General features: G+C 42.2%; 1 protein-coding gene across 9 annotated transcripts in view; it reads left to right on the forward strand.

Annotated features, from left to right (window-relative positions):
- The window catches only part of ANKRD44 (ankyrin repeat domain 44), a 131898-nt gene that overhangs the window by 75323 nt on the left and 43396 nt on the right, over positions 1-13179 (forward strand). For all 9 annotated transcript variants that reach the window (XM_035136629.3, XM_088652877.1, XM_035136600.3 and 6 more), the window contains exons 5-9: positions 4333-4533; positions 5862-5949; positions 9758-9900; positions 11151-11363; positions 12697-12775. In XM_035136629.3, the coding sequence (XP_034992520.3) occupies positions 4333-4533; positions 5862-5949; positions 9758-9900; positions 11151-11363; positions 12697-12775 (724 nt within the window). The remainder of the gene's footprint in view (positions 1-4332; positions 4534-5861; positions 5950-9757; positions 9901-11150; positions 11364-12696; positions 12776-13179) is intronic.

A 13179-nucleotide genomic window follows, 5' to 3' on the forward strand; every position in this document is an offset into this window, starting at 1 on the left:
TACTTGAAAAAGAAGTAGATATGCCTAGATATTTTTAAAATATTAAGTGGTTTAGAAATGCTTTGAAATAAAAAATAGCTAAATAAATGTATTTTATTTATTTAACCACCATGAAACTAGAAGCATCCTAAGGCTCAGAATGTGATAGATTGAGGGTGAAGAGGATAGAGGAACATGGACCCTCTGCCAAATCTGTGGTCATATGACTTGGCAATTGTGATCATGTTTGTCTTTTCTAAGTTGTGAGGGATGATTTGTATTGGCCAGGCCAAACACAAACCACCACTCAGGTATTGTGGCTTGCTAATGGTTTGATGAATCTCCTATTTTGCTGTGTGCCTTAGACTGCAGAGAGAGAGAGAGAGAGAGAAAGAAAAAGAAAGAAAGAAAGAAAGAGAAAGAAAGAAAGATTGCTTGCTTGCTTGCAAGTCACAATCTGTACGTAGTTAGCTGTCTTCTTCTCAGTGGTGTGCTGGTTATGCATGTCTCATACATTCAACTTTTAGAATGTAATTAGAAACATGGGAGGTGTTCCCCAAGGTGAGACTGGTTGTTGATTGCATTGCATACTTTGACCTTCTGGACACCCCTGTTTGCGACCAGCTTGGCCAAAACAAAAACAATCCATGGCTTTCATGAATGAGATGCAAAAACCAGATCTCTTGTTTTTTTATATCCCATCAAACATGGCTCCATAGAACCCTTTTTAGTAAGCCTTAACGTGGGTAACGTTTGCACCTCAGGATAGATGAGTGAGGTCTTGGTGTATGAGTGCTGCTCCTAATTGTACTAGAAAGGCAATTAATTCAACTTGCCTTGGAATGTCTTATGAAAGATCAATTTTCAGGATAGATATGCTAAGCAAATATGTCCAAATGTTGTAAGAGAAGAGAATAAAAACCAATGGCAAGTATGGTAGGTGCTTAGCAAAGTTGATTAAAGCTGTGATTATGTTTGTGATGAAAGCTGTGTAGCGGCTAATGGACTACTCAGCATACATATTTTTAGAGCAGGAAAACAAGGAAAAAATATTCTGAATCACACCCTCCTCAAATACAAGCGCAAATTCTTACCTGAATAACAGCAGCTATTTACTGTATCTCAAGGGAATACATTTTTTTTTGCATACCTTCAACTGTAGATACGGTAGATATATTTTCAATGCTATACATGTCATGTTCAATGCTATATAAGTCACTTACATTTATACTCATATTGTACTACTTTGGCTATGTGTTTAATAAAATATTGAATGCTTGCATTGCGAAAAACGAAGATTATGGTGAAAAGTGAAAAACATGAATTGCAAAAAAACCTAGAGCTTACAGAACAAAACTGACTTCAGATATGAAACCAGCATTATAAGAACAGTTGAAAAATCTAATGCAACAGAAAACGTGGGGAAACAAATTTGTTCCATAAGACGCATTTGCTCCATAAGACGCACAGACACTTCCCCTTACTTTTTAGGAGGAAAAAAGTGTGTCTTAAGGAGCGAAAAATACGGCAGTTTAAATAAGAGGTGTGAAACCTTTGTTCTTCCAGATGTTGTTGGACATTGCTGCCTTTTGGAGGTCATACTCCTCTCTTCTCCAGGGATCAAGGTCCCAAACAACTGATCTAAACCAACCAGAATGTCCCAGATCTCAGCTGGTTCAGTAGCAGAAGCGGGGATATATCTGCCTGCTTCCACTTGGTTAATTAATTAGCTGTAATCAAGGCCTTAGGCCACAAGGCTATTGCTAAAATTTCAGCTGGAACATTTAAGAAAGATAAACCTTTGTGACGCTCGCTGGTCGCCCATTACTTACCTTGTATTATCTTTTCCCTGTCCACTGCCACTAAGGCGCTCACAGTCAAAAGCTGTAGGAAGGAAAAGTGTGGGTTTTGCTGAAAGCAAATTTTATTTTTAACTGAAGCAGAAATAGTTAGCCACTGCCTTCCAACATGCTGGCGGAGGATCTTCGTTAATGTGACACTTGATTTGTAGCGCAGCAGGAAGCAGAACACGGAAGATAATAAGACGCTGGAATAACCTTGACATAAATGGGACATTCCCTTGAGATCTGATGGCTTAGGCTGCAGCCCTGTGCACAGTTAGGTTGGAGGCACACAGCAGTTTTCCAGACAGTGGGTATGATATAGCTCTTCTCCTACATGCACATTTCATTTGTCCAGAGTTGTCTGTCATCAGGCTGGTTTTAGAAGCACTGAGAAATCTTGCACAGCCTATTTGAGAAGGATGATATTGGGCTGAGTGTGCACATCCTAAATCAGGTCACCTTCAACTCTGGGGAACCCCACCTCACCCCCACCCCGATCCCCATCACAATCTGTCTCCAGCCTTAGACTGCTTTAAATGCCATTGATGTCTATGGGAGTTAAGTGGTCTAGCTGCATGCAAGACTACTGCTATCAGCATTGCTAGCTTTTAGGGAACAATGAGTGCTGCATGCTTTTAACTAGCTTGTTTTTATTACTCTGTATTCTATAACTGATATTTTTAAATGGTGTAAGCCGCCTTAAATCCCAGCTTGGAAGAAAGGCAGGATATAAATCTGTTAAATTATTATTTATGTGAACCTACCTGATTTGTACTTACTGAACCAATGCATGAACCAAAATGCTGCTGTCCTTTTAAATTATTCCTTTCTCTAAATTTTGCAAAACATGTACGAAAAAAAGCGTATATTAGGGGAAGTGTGCACAAAACGTTTTATGATAGTGAAAACAGCATACGTAAATGTGTTACGTTAGGAGAAAATGACCTGAAAAAAGGGATATATTAGGAGCAATACATATACAAATGTGTACAAATTTTCATGTTAGCTTTAAAAAAAGTTCACAAGTGATGTGGAGATGGAGCAAGCTGAATTTAAGATTGAGAAAAATGAGAGGCTGAGAGAAACTGAACTGGACAGATTTGTCCATTCCTAAGAAAAACACAAAACAACCAAGCAGGGCTGAATTTTCAATGATTCCATCCTCTCATTCTAAGCTGCCGTTTTTGTGTTTGCGCTGTCATCATCCAAACAGTGGAGTCGAGGCAATGCATGCCGGTGAATTGGCTGCTGAGTGTGTCTTCTTTTTTAAAATGTTGCAAGCTGGCTTTTCTCCAGAGATGGATGGAATTGCTTCAGCAACCATTGGAGCACTTGCCAAGCCTGGAGGCACGACTCCTTGGAGCTCATTTCTGAAGTCGAGGACTGTCAGGTCACTCCTGGAGTTTCCCAGCTGCTGGCTTCTGACAGAAGTCCAGTGAAAGAAATCTCTAATGGAATACAAATGCTTGGAAAGAAATGAAAGCTTGTTTGGGGGGGGGAGGTAGAGATGGAGGGTTTGCAGACATTAATAGCAAAGGTTAAACATCAAGCTATAAAAAGCAAAGAGGTGCAGCTACGATCTTTATGACCCAGAATTGCAACCTACTGGGTTTGTTTCATATGTCAGAGCTGATGATTTCGATTTAATATGACAGTCTGGCTGACAAGATGGATTTGTAAACCCTTTAATATATATAGATTCTGAAGTGTAACCCCCCCCCCTTTGCTGTGAAACACTAAAATAGTGATGTGGAATGCACATTGTGTGCCATAGGTGACAACTCCCGGGGGCCCTGGGGACCCAAGCACCCACAAAATTCCCCATGGAGGGGCCGGGCACCCTTAAATTTCAGTGCCCGGGCTATGCATACTGCATGGCACCCACGGCCCTGGGCACCCACAGTTGCGGGGCTATGTTGGCACTCCTGTTGTGTGCACACTTTAGGAAGATTGGTTTTTCCCGGCATAACCTTCTTCCTTTCAGTACATGCATTCATGTACACTTAACAGTCTCCTCGTGGGGGACCGTGGGGCGTGCTGCTCTCCTCATCCATGAGGTCGCACAGCTCCCCAGGCCTGTCCCCCCAAAAACATCCATCAATATTAAGGTGCTTGAGGTGTGATGGTGGCACACAACTAGAGGCTGTGTACACATTACTAACTCAAAATTCAGCTAGGTCCTTTTTCTCAGTTCGGATCGAAGCTGGGTGGTGGTGGGAGGGCGGGACCCCACACATCAAAATGCAGCATTTGATGAGAAATGACAGGATAGATACAGAATAGATATGGGTTGTGGCTCACATCGTGTGGATTCCCAAACCGTCGGCGGAAGCGCATTGGATGCAAAGTGAATGGGTTGTGTGCACAGCCGATATCTCGAATACCAAAGGGTTTTATTTTATTTTTATAGTGGTGGAATGATGTGGCCACAGTGCAGGAGATTCGCACGTCTGATCTGCATTTATAATAAATGCTTGCTTGTAAGAATTTAACTGTGCTGCCTTTGTAGGAAGCAGTGCAAGTATTGATTAAACATTCGGCTGATGTGAATGCCCGGGACAAGAACTGGCAGACCCCCCTGCATGTAGCAGCTGCAAATAAAGCCGTGAAGTGTGCCGAAGTGATCATTCCGCTTCTGAGTGGCGTCAACGTCTCTGACAGAGGGGGTCGAACCGCATTACACCATGCAGCTCTGAATGGCCATGTCGAAGTGAGTGGGCTTAATAGCGTGGGCTGCTATATAGCTCGGGACCTTTTCATGTCAGTGCGTGGGAAGGCAAGCGTTTTTCTTAGTTGCTATTCGTGGTGTTAGCCCCGAGTCGAGTGCCAGCGTTATTTAATCGCTCCCCTTGTAATGGATCAGGGGATAACTTTGTTGCATGGAATAATAATAATACATCTGCTCTCTTTAGTCATAATTGGCCAATGACAAATTGTGATGAGCTTGACGTGGAAGTTATAGAAACTCTCAATGGAATCTCAAAATATTCCTCTAGAACAGGCATGTCAAACTTGCGGCCCTCCAGATGTTTTGGACTACAATTCCCATCTTCCCCAACCACTGGTCCTGCTAGCTAGGGATCATGGGAGTTGTAGGCCAAAACATCTGGAGGGCCGCAAGTTTGACATGCCTGCTCTAGAATGACGAGGGGAAAGAACCCCTACTCAGTGCAGGAGGAACCCTCTCCAGCACCAGGGGCGGACTGTGCATATGCGGCATCCCATGCGTGCGCACTCTGTTCGGGCTGCCGCTCGCGTGTAACGGCTGTACGGGCTGCCACTTGCACAGCGTCCATACGACCTGCTTCTTGCACGACAACCATATGGGCTGCTGTATGAACGGCATCCCGTACGGAGTGCGCATGTGTGGCAGCCCGTATGGATGCCGTGCAAGCAGCATGCTGCACGGACTGTGCATGTGTGGCAACCGTACGGGATGCTGCATATGCGCAGTCCGTACAGGCTGCCTTTCGCATGGCGACCGTACGGGATGCCACTCGCACGACAGCCTGTACAGTCACCGAGCAAGCAGCAGCCCATACGGTTGCCATGCGAGAGGCAGCCCGTACAGACGCCGCATGAGTGGCGCCCTTACGGACTGCACGTGCCCTCTGCTGCTCTACAGCTGGGGGGGGAGACAGGGGCCATCTTGTCACCCCTCCCAGAATGGAACCCGGGGCGGCCCACCCCCTCCCCCCCTTCCTATGCCCCTGCCCCTACTTAACTGTAAACGTTTGGCTTATTTACAGGAAAAGCTTTAGTCAAAAGATAATCAGCACAGTTGAGCTGCACTTTTCTAGAAGTTTTTTAAGCCTCATCTAAGATTGATTGGATGCTCTAAAATTTTGCTCATAAGAACCGATTGAATGCTGTATTATGAGAATTGATATTATATTTCACAGCTATTTTTCATCAGAGCATTACATTTTAAGCACCGCTATGACATAGCAGTCTTCATTAAATGGATTCCTGTACAGTCCACAACAACCGATAATTCCTTTTTTTATTTTTTGACGTTCCTTTGTTTGCTTGCTTCAGATGGTGAACTTGCTTTTGGCTAAAGCGGCAAACATCAATGCTTTTGACAAAAAGGACCGGAGAGCTTTGCACTGGGCTGCATACATGGGTAAGAGCTTCTTTTTAACTATTTGACAGAAATGGAAATAACAGGAGCCAATGAGATTCTTTTAAACCCATTTTAAAAAATGCAGATTGAAAGTTGCAAGCTCTTAAGAATTTGCACCATCGATATACTAGCCAAAACAGCCGAAAAACGTGGATTCCATTCCTTCAGGAAAAATCCTTAGCATGAAAAGAAAGATGGTAATGGACACTACTGAGCAGCTGCCAGTTGGCCTTCATGCAGTTGTACTTTAAAAAAAAAAATCCCAACTCTTCCTTCTTGAACTTAATAAGCACATTTCTCGTGCTTTTCATTGTTTATGTCTTACTGCAGTTCATGATATGGACATGATGATTTTTCTAAGGCCATCTTCTGACTTGGATGGTTTCATAGTGACCCCAATCTGATTCTTCAGTTTCTAGTCATTGAACTACAGTGATATTTGAATGTGGAAGTAGAGTTAGGGATGGATCACATGCACATTCATTACTTTTTGACTGTAGCCTCATGTGCTGACATATGAATCCTTGTAGATGAATCCACACAAATTGAATTTTCTTATTATTTCATGTCAGCTCAAGCACAGTACCTTTCAATTGAGACAGTTAACTGACATATGGCTGAGGACCATCAAGAGCAACCAAGTTATGATAGATCGAACAATGTGTGTCTGTGTTGTGAGAGTTGCCCTGTACTCATGTGGACGTTAGCAAGTTGACTGTGTAAGGTTAATAATTAAAGGAACATGTTGGTTCTATCAGTGCTTGGCTTGGGGCTCGGTCAGAAATCACAGATTGTACAAGCGCAAGTCACTTACATCTCTGCATAATCTGGGCAGGTACAAAGAGAGGGTGGAAATTAGATGCAATGACAAATGTGGGTTTTGCTGCAAAAAGAGCAATTCTCCCTCGTTCGCCCTAATGTGTATTTGTATAATGTCATCATGTAAAAGTACCTTTTGCATTTCATCGCCTCTGCTCTAGTCTATTGGTTGCTGCTTGGATCTTAACATGGTGATGTCATATCACACATATCTATAACTATATATTATGGACACAATGGACACAGAAGAGGTGGAACTTGTCCATGGATGGCCTTTTCTTTTTGGTGGAAAGTTTGTATTTATTGTTGGGTTCAGTTCTGCCTTCACTCATTGACAGACCTTCAGAGATGGTTTAATACAGTAATTCAGTCTTTCAGTCTTGCAAGTTTATAAGTGCAAGAGCCATACTAAAAAGCACTTGCACTCATTGTTTGGACCAGCTAAGCTCAGTGTATGTGGACAGCAGGGACAACATTCACTGCTTAAGGACTTGCCGTGAGCCTGCCTGGCTCTTCACAGGCATAGAGCAATCTTCACAGTGGGAACGATCATTTGTCCATTAATGCTGGGCTGTTTCAGAGAAAATGTGCCCATGTCTCCCAGGGAGACTTCCACTTTCCGTGGTAGTTTATTTCTGGGCTCAGCAGGTACAAAGCCAGCGACTAGGTGGATGTGTCAGAGATAGGCTAGTCTAGTGTACAGAAACACTGGAGGGGAAACGCACCATTAATTCAAAATCATTGCCAACCTTTGAATGCTTCTAATTTTAGAATGCTAGGGAACTCAGTCAGTAACCAACCTTTAAGGGTTAGTGTAATTAACAGAGCATCATCGATAAATAAAACTAGAAACAAAATGAAAACACTCTATATCTGTGCACTGTGAAATTTAGCAAAACAAAAGTGAGTCATTAGTAATCCTTTTCTGAAATCTTTACTTTTCCAGCTGTGCATTCAGTGCATTCCCTCGCAGTTTTACTGTTAAGGCCAATGTTACCAGCCTTGCCGTTATTAGAAAAATAATCCAACTATTTTGCTAGGAATATATGGTAACAGCGAGGGTGTTTTGATTGAGGTTTGAAGCTTTTAGGGACCTTTTCATGAATAGAAAAGAAAAGCCTCATTATTGGGATAGTTCTGTGTTGTGTATGAGACTTGAGGAGAGGCTGAAACCAAAAAGACACAGTTAATGATAACCAGCTGTGAACGTTTCTTTGTCTGAATGAATGAGTTCTTGAATCTGAGTTGCATTGAAACATGAAGCAAAGCTGAAGGTGGAATTCAATAGATAACTACTTAAAATTATTTCTATATTTCTATTCACTGTATATTCCTGCGTATAAGACTACTTTTTAACCCAGGAAAATCTTCTCAAAAGTCGGGGGGGTGGTCTTATATGCCGGGTCGAATTTCTTATATGGTGAGTATATCCCAAACTCTATATTTTAACCGGAAAAGTTGGGGGTCGTCTTATACGCCCAGTCGTCTTATATGCTGGAATATACGTACACATATTCATAGGAATACCTGTTTTTAGTTCTTTGAAACATGTTGGTTTTGCACCCTTTTTTTATTGGCTTAGGATTCTCCATGTTCATTCCACCAGAAGTTCCTTTAGATGAAACTGTTCAAGAGAGAGGGCTACAAAAGTGGCTTTGTCTTGACTGATGCCATTCATACAGCTGCTTCAATAGATGATATTAATAATGTACTATTTTTGGAGCCTCCTAATGTTGTCATACTGATTTGTCACTGGCCCATTGAATAAAGGGGAAAGTAAGAAAAGAGTATCTGCAAAATAAACAGAGGGAATATGGAAGAACTGGATAATATAGACTTGTTCTATGAGTCTGTATCCCCCTCTCATCCTCCAGACAAGGAATGACACCTGTGATTATTATTATTTCTATGTCTGGTGTACACACCCATCCACCCACACCCCAATCTTGTGTTAATAGGGTTGGCCAAAGTCTTTCACTACCCTAGATAGAGAAGCAGATCTCCCCCACCCCCCATGAAAGGACCCAATGCTAGTGAATATATTTTGACATCTAAGGCAGAAAACCTCCCTCTCTGGCAGTGAAAATACAATGAGAAAAAAAATGAACAATGAAGAATTTGCTGCCCTTTCATGACTTCTACAATCTGATGTCTGAGGCAGTTGCCTCATTTTTCCTAAACGTAGAGCTAGCTCTCTGTGTTAATGAGAAATACATTCAGCTTGCTTCCTAGTCAACCTGTGAACACACTAGAATGTGGTTTGAAATTTCTCCAAGGCAAATACAGTGTGTTTATTCAAAACATTTGCCCACATTTTGAAGTTTCTCACTGCAGGACTGTGTAGAAGGGAGGAGGTCCAACAGTGACCCACAATACAATTTTTGATGGATTATCTAATAACTACAGATTTTTGCATTTTGCTACATTGGAGGACCTTGATCAGAGCAACGACATAACTTCAAACAAAGATTTAAAGCAGGAATGTACAAAGGATCACAATTATATCTGCTATGCCTGGTGGAAGGTTGTTTGCTCCCTATACGTTTGGGCAGCTCTTGACATACCATAACCAAATTTTGTATGGTGGTTCCTGAGATCAAGGAGCAAGCTTTTGTCCGTTTGGATATAACTGGATGACATTCTAAATCAAGATGGTAGACTGGAACTTTCTAAACTGCACTGATTTTTTATTTTCTAAGAATTCCCAGGTGTGAGGTGTGAGGCTGCCAGTTCGTTGTAACTTAGTTGTTAAGAGATCTATTCTTTGTGAATTTAAAAAACACAGTGGTGGACCACTGGAATTCTTGTTTCAATAAAATGGGTAGTAGACCACATAAATGGTGGTATGGCCATTCTGCCAATCTAAGCACCCAAGGAAGGAGGTGGAATTTTAGGGTTTGGGGGCCTGAGTCATTTAGGGCTTGAAACGCTAAAGTCGTCACCTTGAGTTACTTGATTGACAACTAATGCCCTATTTCTCTTTTCTAAGGCCACTTGGAAGTTGTTGCATTGCTGATCAGTCATGGTGCGGAGGTGACATGTAAAGATAAGAAGGGTTACACTCCACTTCATGCTGCTGCATCGAATGGGCAGATCAGTGTGGTGAAACACTTTCTCAATCTTGGTGTGGAGGTAAGAAGCAATTAATAATATTTTTTAACAGGCTAGTGAACACAGGGCACACTGTGATTTTAATCTGTATAATTCCTTCCTGTTGAAATTTTCATCCTGCTATGAAATTAGATTCTCACTGCCTTTTTAAAATTTATTCCCTCATTGGCAAGGTTTATGGAGGAACCCATTTTGTCACCTGGGCTATTGGTTTTCTCATATTTCTTGCCCACGATGCTAATATACCATAGCAGTTGAGAGTGACATGTTTAGGTGTGATTAGCTGGCCTTCCTTTCTCCACCAGGCTTGAAATAAAAATAGGAATTCAGAGTGTGGGTGGATACATAGGGGGAAATTGTACTTCTGGAAAATGAGGATAATAACTTCCGTGTTGATGGGCAGACTTTTTCTATATTTTGCGGTGTCATTCCCTCATCTGACCAAGTAGATAATCTGTTCAGCAATGAGCTAGAGTTCTTTTACCTAGATGAAGTGTAAGGACAGGGAAACCTCTTTTTTCTAATTATTTTTCTTCAAAATTTATATTGATTGCCAGAAAAGATCAGGCAATCTAAAGATTCTCCTTGATGATTTCCATCGAAACATTGAAAACACACGTTCCATCAAGAAGATATGCAACACAATGGATTTTGTTTAAATAGTTGCATCATGAAATAAAAGGTTCAAATAAAAAGAGAGAGATAGAGGTTTCAGAAAAAAATATTTCCTTGTTAGGGCATTAAAGTTCAATTGTCTCATTTGGAAATAAACTAGAACAATGGGACTTGACACCCCTAGCAAAGTAAGTTCTTTACAATTATCACATTTATTTCGTAGTGTGATTTTCCTATTTCCTAGTGTTGGTTCCCTATTTTCTTGAAATAGTGCTTACTTCCACTTACAAAATTTTCAAGACTTAAGGCTTGAAAAGACTGTCATTTCATATAAATTTTGAAGGGAAAAAAGGCCTCGTCCCCCACCCTCTATTTCTGGGTCTAGTTAAAAGCTTTTTAGTTCATAGCTACATTTATTTATTTATTATTTTCCATGGGGAACTCTCTCACTCTTTCTCTCTCTTGTCTAAAGTGAAGTACATACCTAATTAATTGCTATTTACTGGAGTATTTTTGTCAATGAAATCTGCTTGCATACAGTAAAAAATCATGTCCTGGAACTCTCCTGCTATGTCAACATGCAGTCAGCGGTGGGTTAGGCAAGGCCAGGGAGCTGGTGCCTGTAATTTAATTAAATTGGCCTTGTTTTGTTGCAGATTGATGAAATGAACGTCTACGGAAATACGGCACTTCATATTGCTTGTTATAACGGGCAGGATTCTGTGGCTAACGAGCTGATTGACTATGGAGCTAATGTCAACCAACCTAATAACAGTGGATTCACTCCCCTGCATTTTGCTGCTGCTTCTACACATGGAGCTCTTTGTCTGGAATTGTTAGTGAATAATGGAGCAGATGTTAACATTCAGGTAAAACAATAGATTTCACACCTTTAGTTTTAATTGCCTGAACGTGATCTCTGCAAACTGGGTGCAAATGGAAGCAGAAGCCCAGAGGCAACTGTTGGCTACCTCTTGGGATACTTCCACACAGAAGCCTCCTGTCCATTGCATTTCCTTCTCATTCCACTTTTAACAGGCTATGGGATAGTAACACCACCATCCACACCTCTCTGCATTTTATCTTTTTACTTCTATGGTATCCCATCCACGCCAGTGGGGCAGTGCAGGTCTGAAACTGCCTGTTTTGCTCATGCACAGACCGTCCCCTTTCTCCATGTTTCCCATCCGCTACACCTCACTTGTATGTGTAAATACACCCAAACCAACACTTTGTACTTAGCTCGGTAGTTCATTAGCAGCCCATGCGATTCTTTCAACAGTGGGGTGACATGTTGGTGATACTCTGCTCCAGTGAGCAGTCAAGCCACTGCATTTTGTACCAGCTGCAGCTTATGGACTAACCTCAAGGACAACCCCACTTAGATCACATTGCAGTAATCTGGCCTGAAGGTTGCCACTGCATGGATGACTGTGGTGAGGTCATCCCAGTGCAGAAACAGCCGTAGTTTTCTTTCTAGCCAAGGCACTCCTAGCTGCTGAGGTCACAGGGGTCTGTAGTGAAAGAGAGGGGATTAGGAACCTCCTCCTTCAGGGGGAATACGACCTTAACTAAAGTAGGGAATTGACCAATTATCCGGACTTGAGAACCATCTCCCCACAACCCCTCTGTCTTTCCAGGATTCAGTTAGTTGTAGTTGATAGATTTACATAGTTTGTCCAGCTTGTGATTCTTTTTATCCCTTTTGGGTAGAAGTGAGAGCTGCCTGTAGAAAACAATGGAGAAATCCAGGAATTTATCATAGCTGCCATATTCTCCCTTACAGCAAAGGTGAGAGGTCTTTCCAGGAAATATCTCTGCGCCCTCAACCTTCCGTAGGTCCTGGAAGCACACAATACCATTTGAGTGGTGGCTTTAATTTAAAAATAAAACAAAACACAAACTTTTGTGTTTCTGCACACCTAGGGAGACCTCTGAATGAAACCACTACCTTACTTTTGGGTGGCTCTCTTTCACTTCCAAACTGATGGTGAGTTTAAACTAGTGGTGGGATGATGGGAATTGTAGGCCATGGGAAACTTCTGGAGGGCCAAATTTGAAGAAGCCTGGTTTAGATGGTCAAAGGATTTACTAACAACTCGTAACATTTCAGGACACCTTGCAACCTCGTGCTTATGATTAAACTGAATTGTGGTCAAATGGCAGTGGTCAGTTTGGGGCATTTTGTTTTGTTTTTGACAGAGTAAAGATGGGAAGAGTCCATTGCACATGACAGCTGTGCATGGGAGGTTTACGCGGAGTCAAACTCTCATTCAGAATGGTAAGAAGGTTCTTCCTGTTTTCTTCCTGATCCAAAGAAACAGGGCCGGCTCTAGGGGTAGTCTGGGTGGCGCGGGGAGCCAGGGTGCCGGCCCGGTAGGGGGGTGGCCTGCGGTAGAGCCGCACGGAAACCGTGCTGCGCCCGCCCACCAGCCGTGGCAAGAAGTGGGGTGGGGCGCCAGAGTGATCTCCGCACCACGGCGCCAGACATGCTTGAGGCGGCCCTGCAAAGAAAGCATTAATGGGGGTGGAGAATCAATGAGTTTCAATTAATTTGAATTTGTTTATAAGTTGCTTTTCTGCAAAAGTATTCAAAGTGGTGTACAACTCCCTCCCAACTCAAAGCAGATTAGCCAAAAGACACAGCAGAAGCTGCAGATAAAATTGAATTATCTTCAGCTTTTA

This window comes from Zootoca vivipara, chromosome 1, assembly GCF_965207765.1.
Source record: "Zootoca vivipara chromosome 1, rZooViv2.hap1.1, whole genome shotgun sequence".
In the NCBI taxonomy this organism is placed as follows: Eukaryota; Metazoa; Chordata; class Lepidosauria; order Squamata; family Lacertidae; genus Zootoca; species Zootoca vivipara.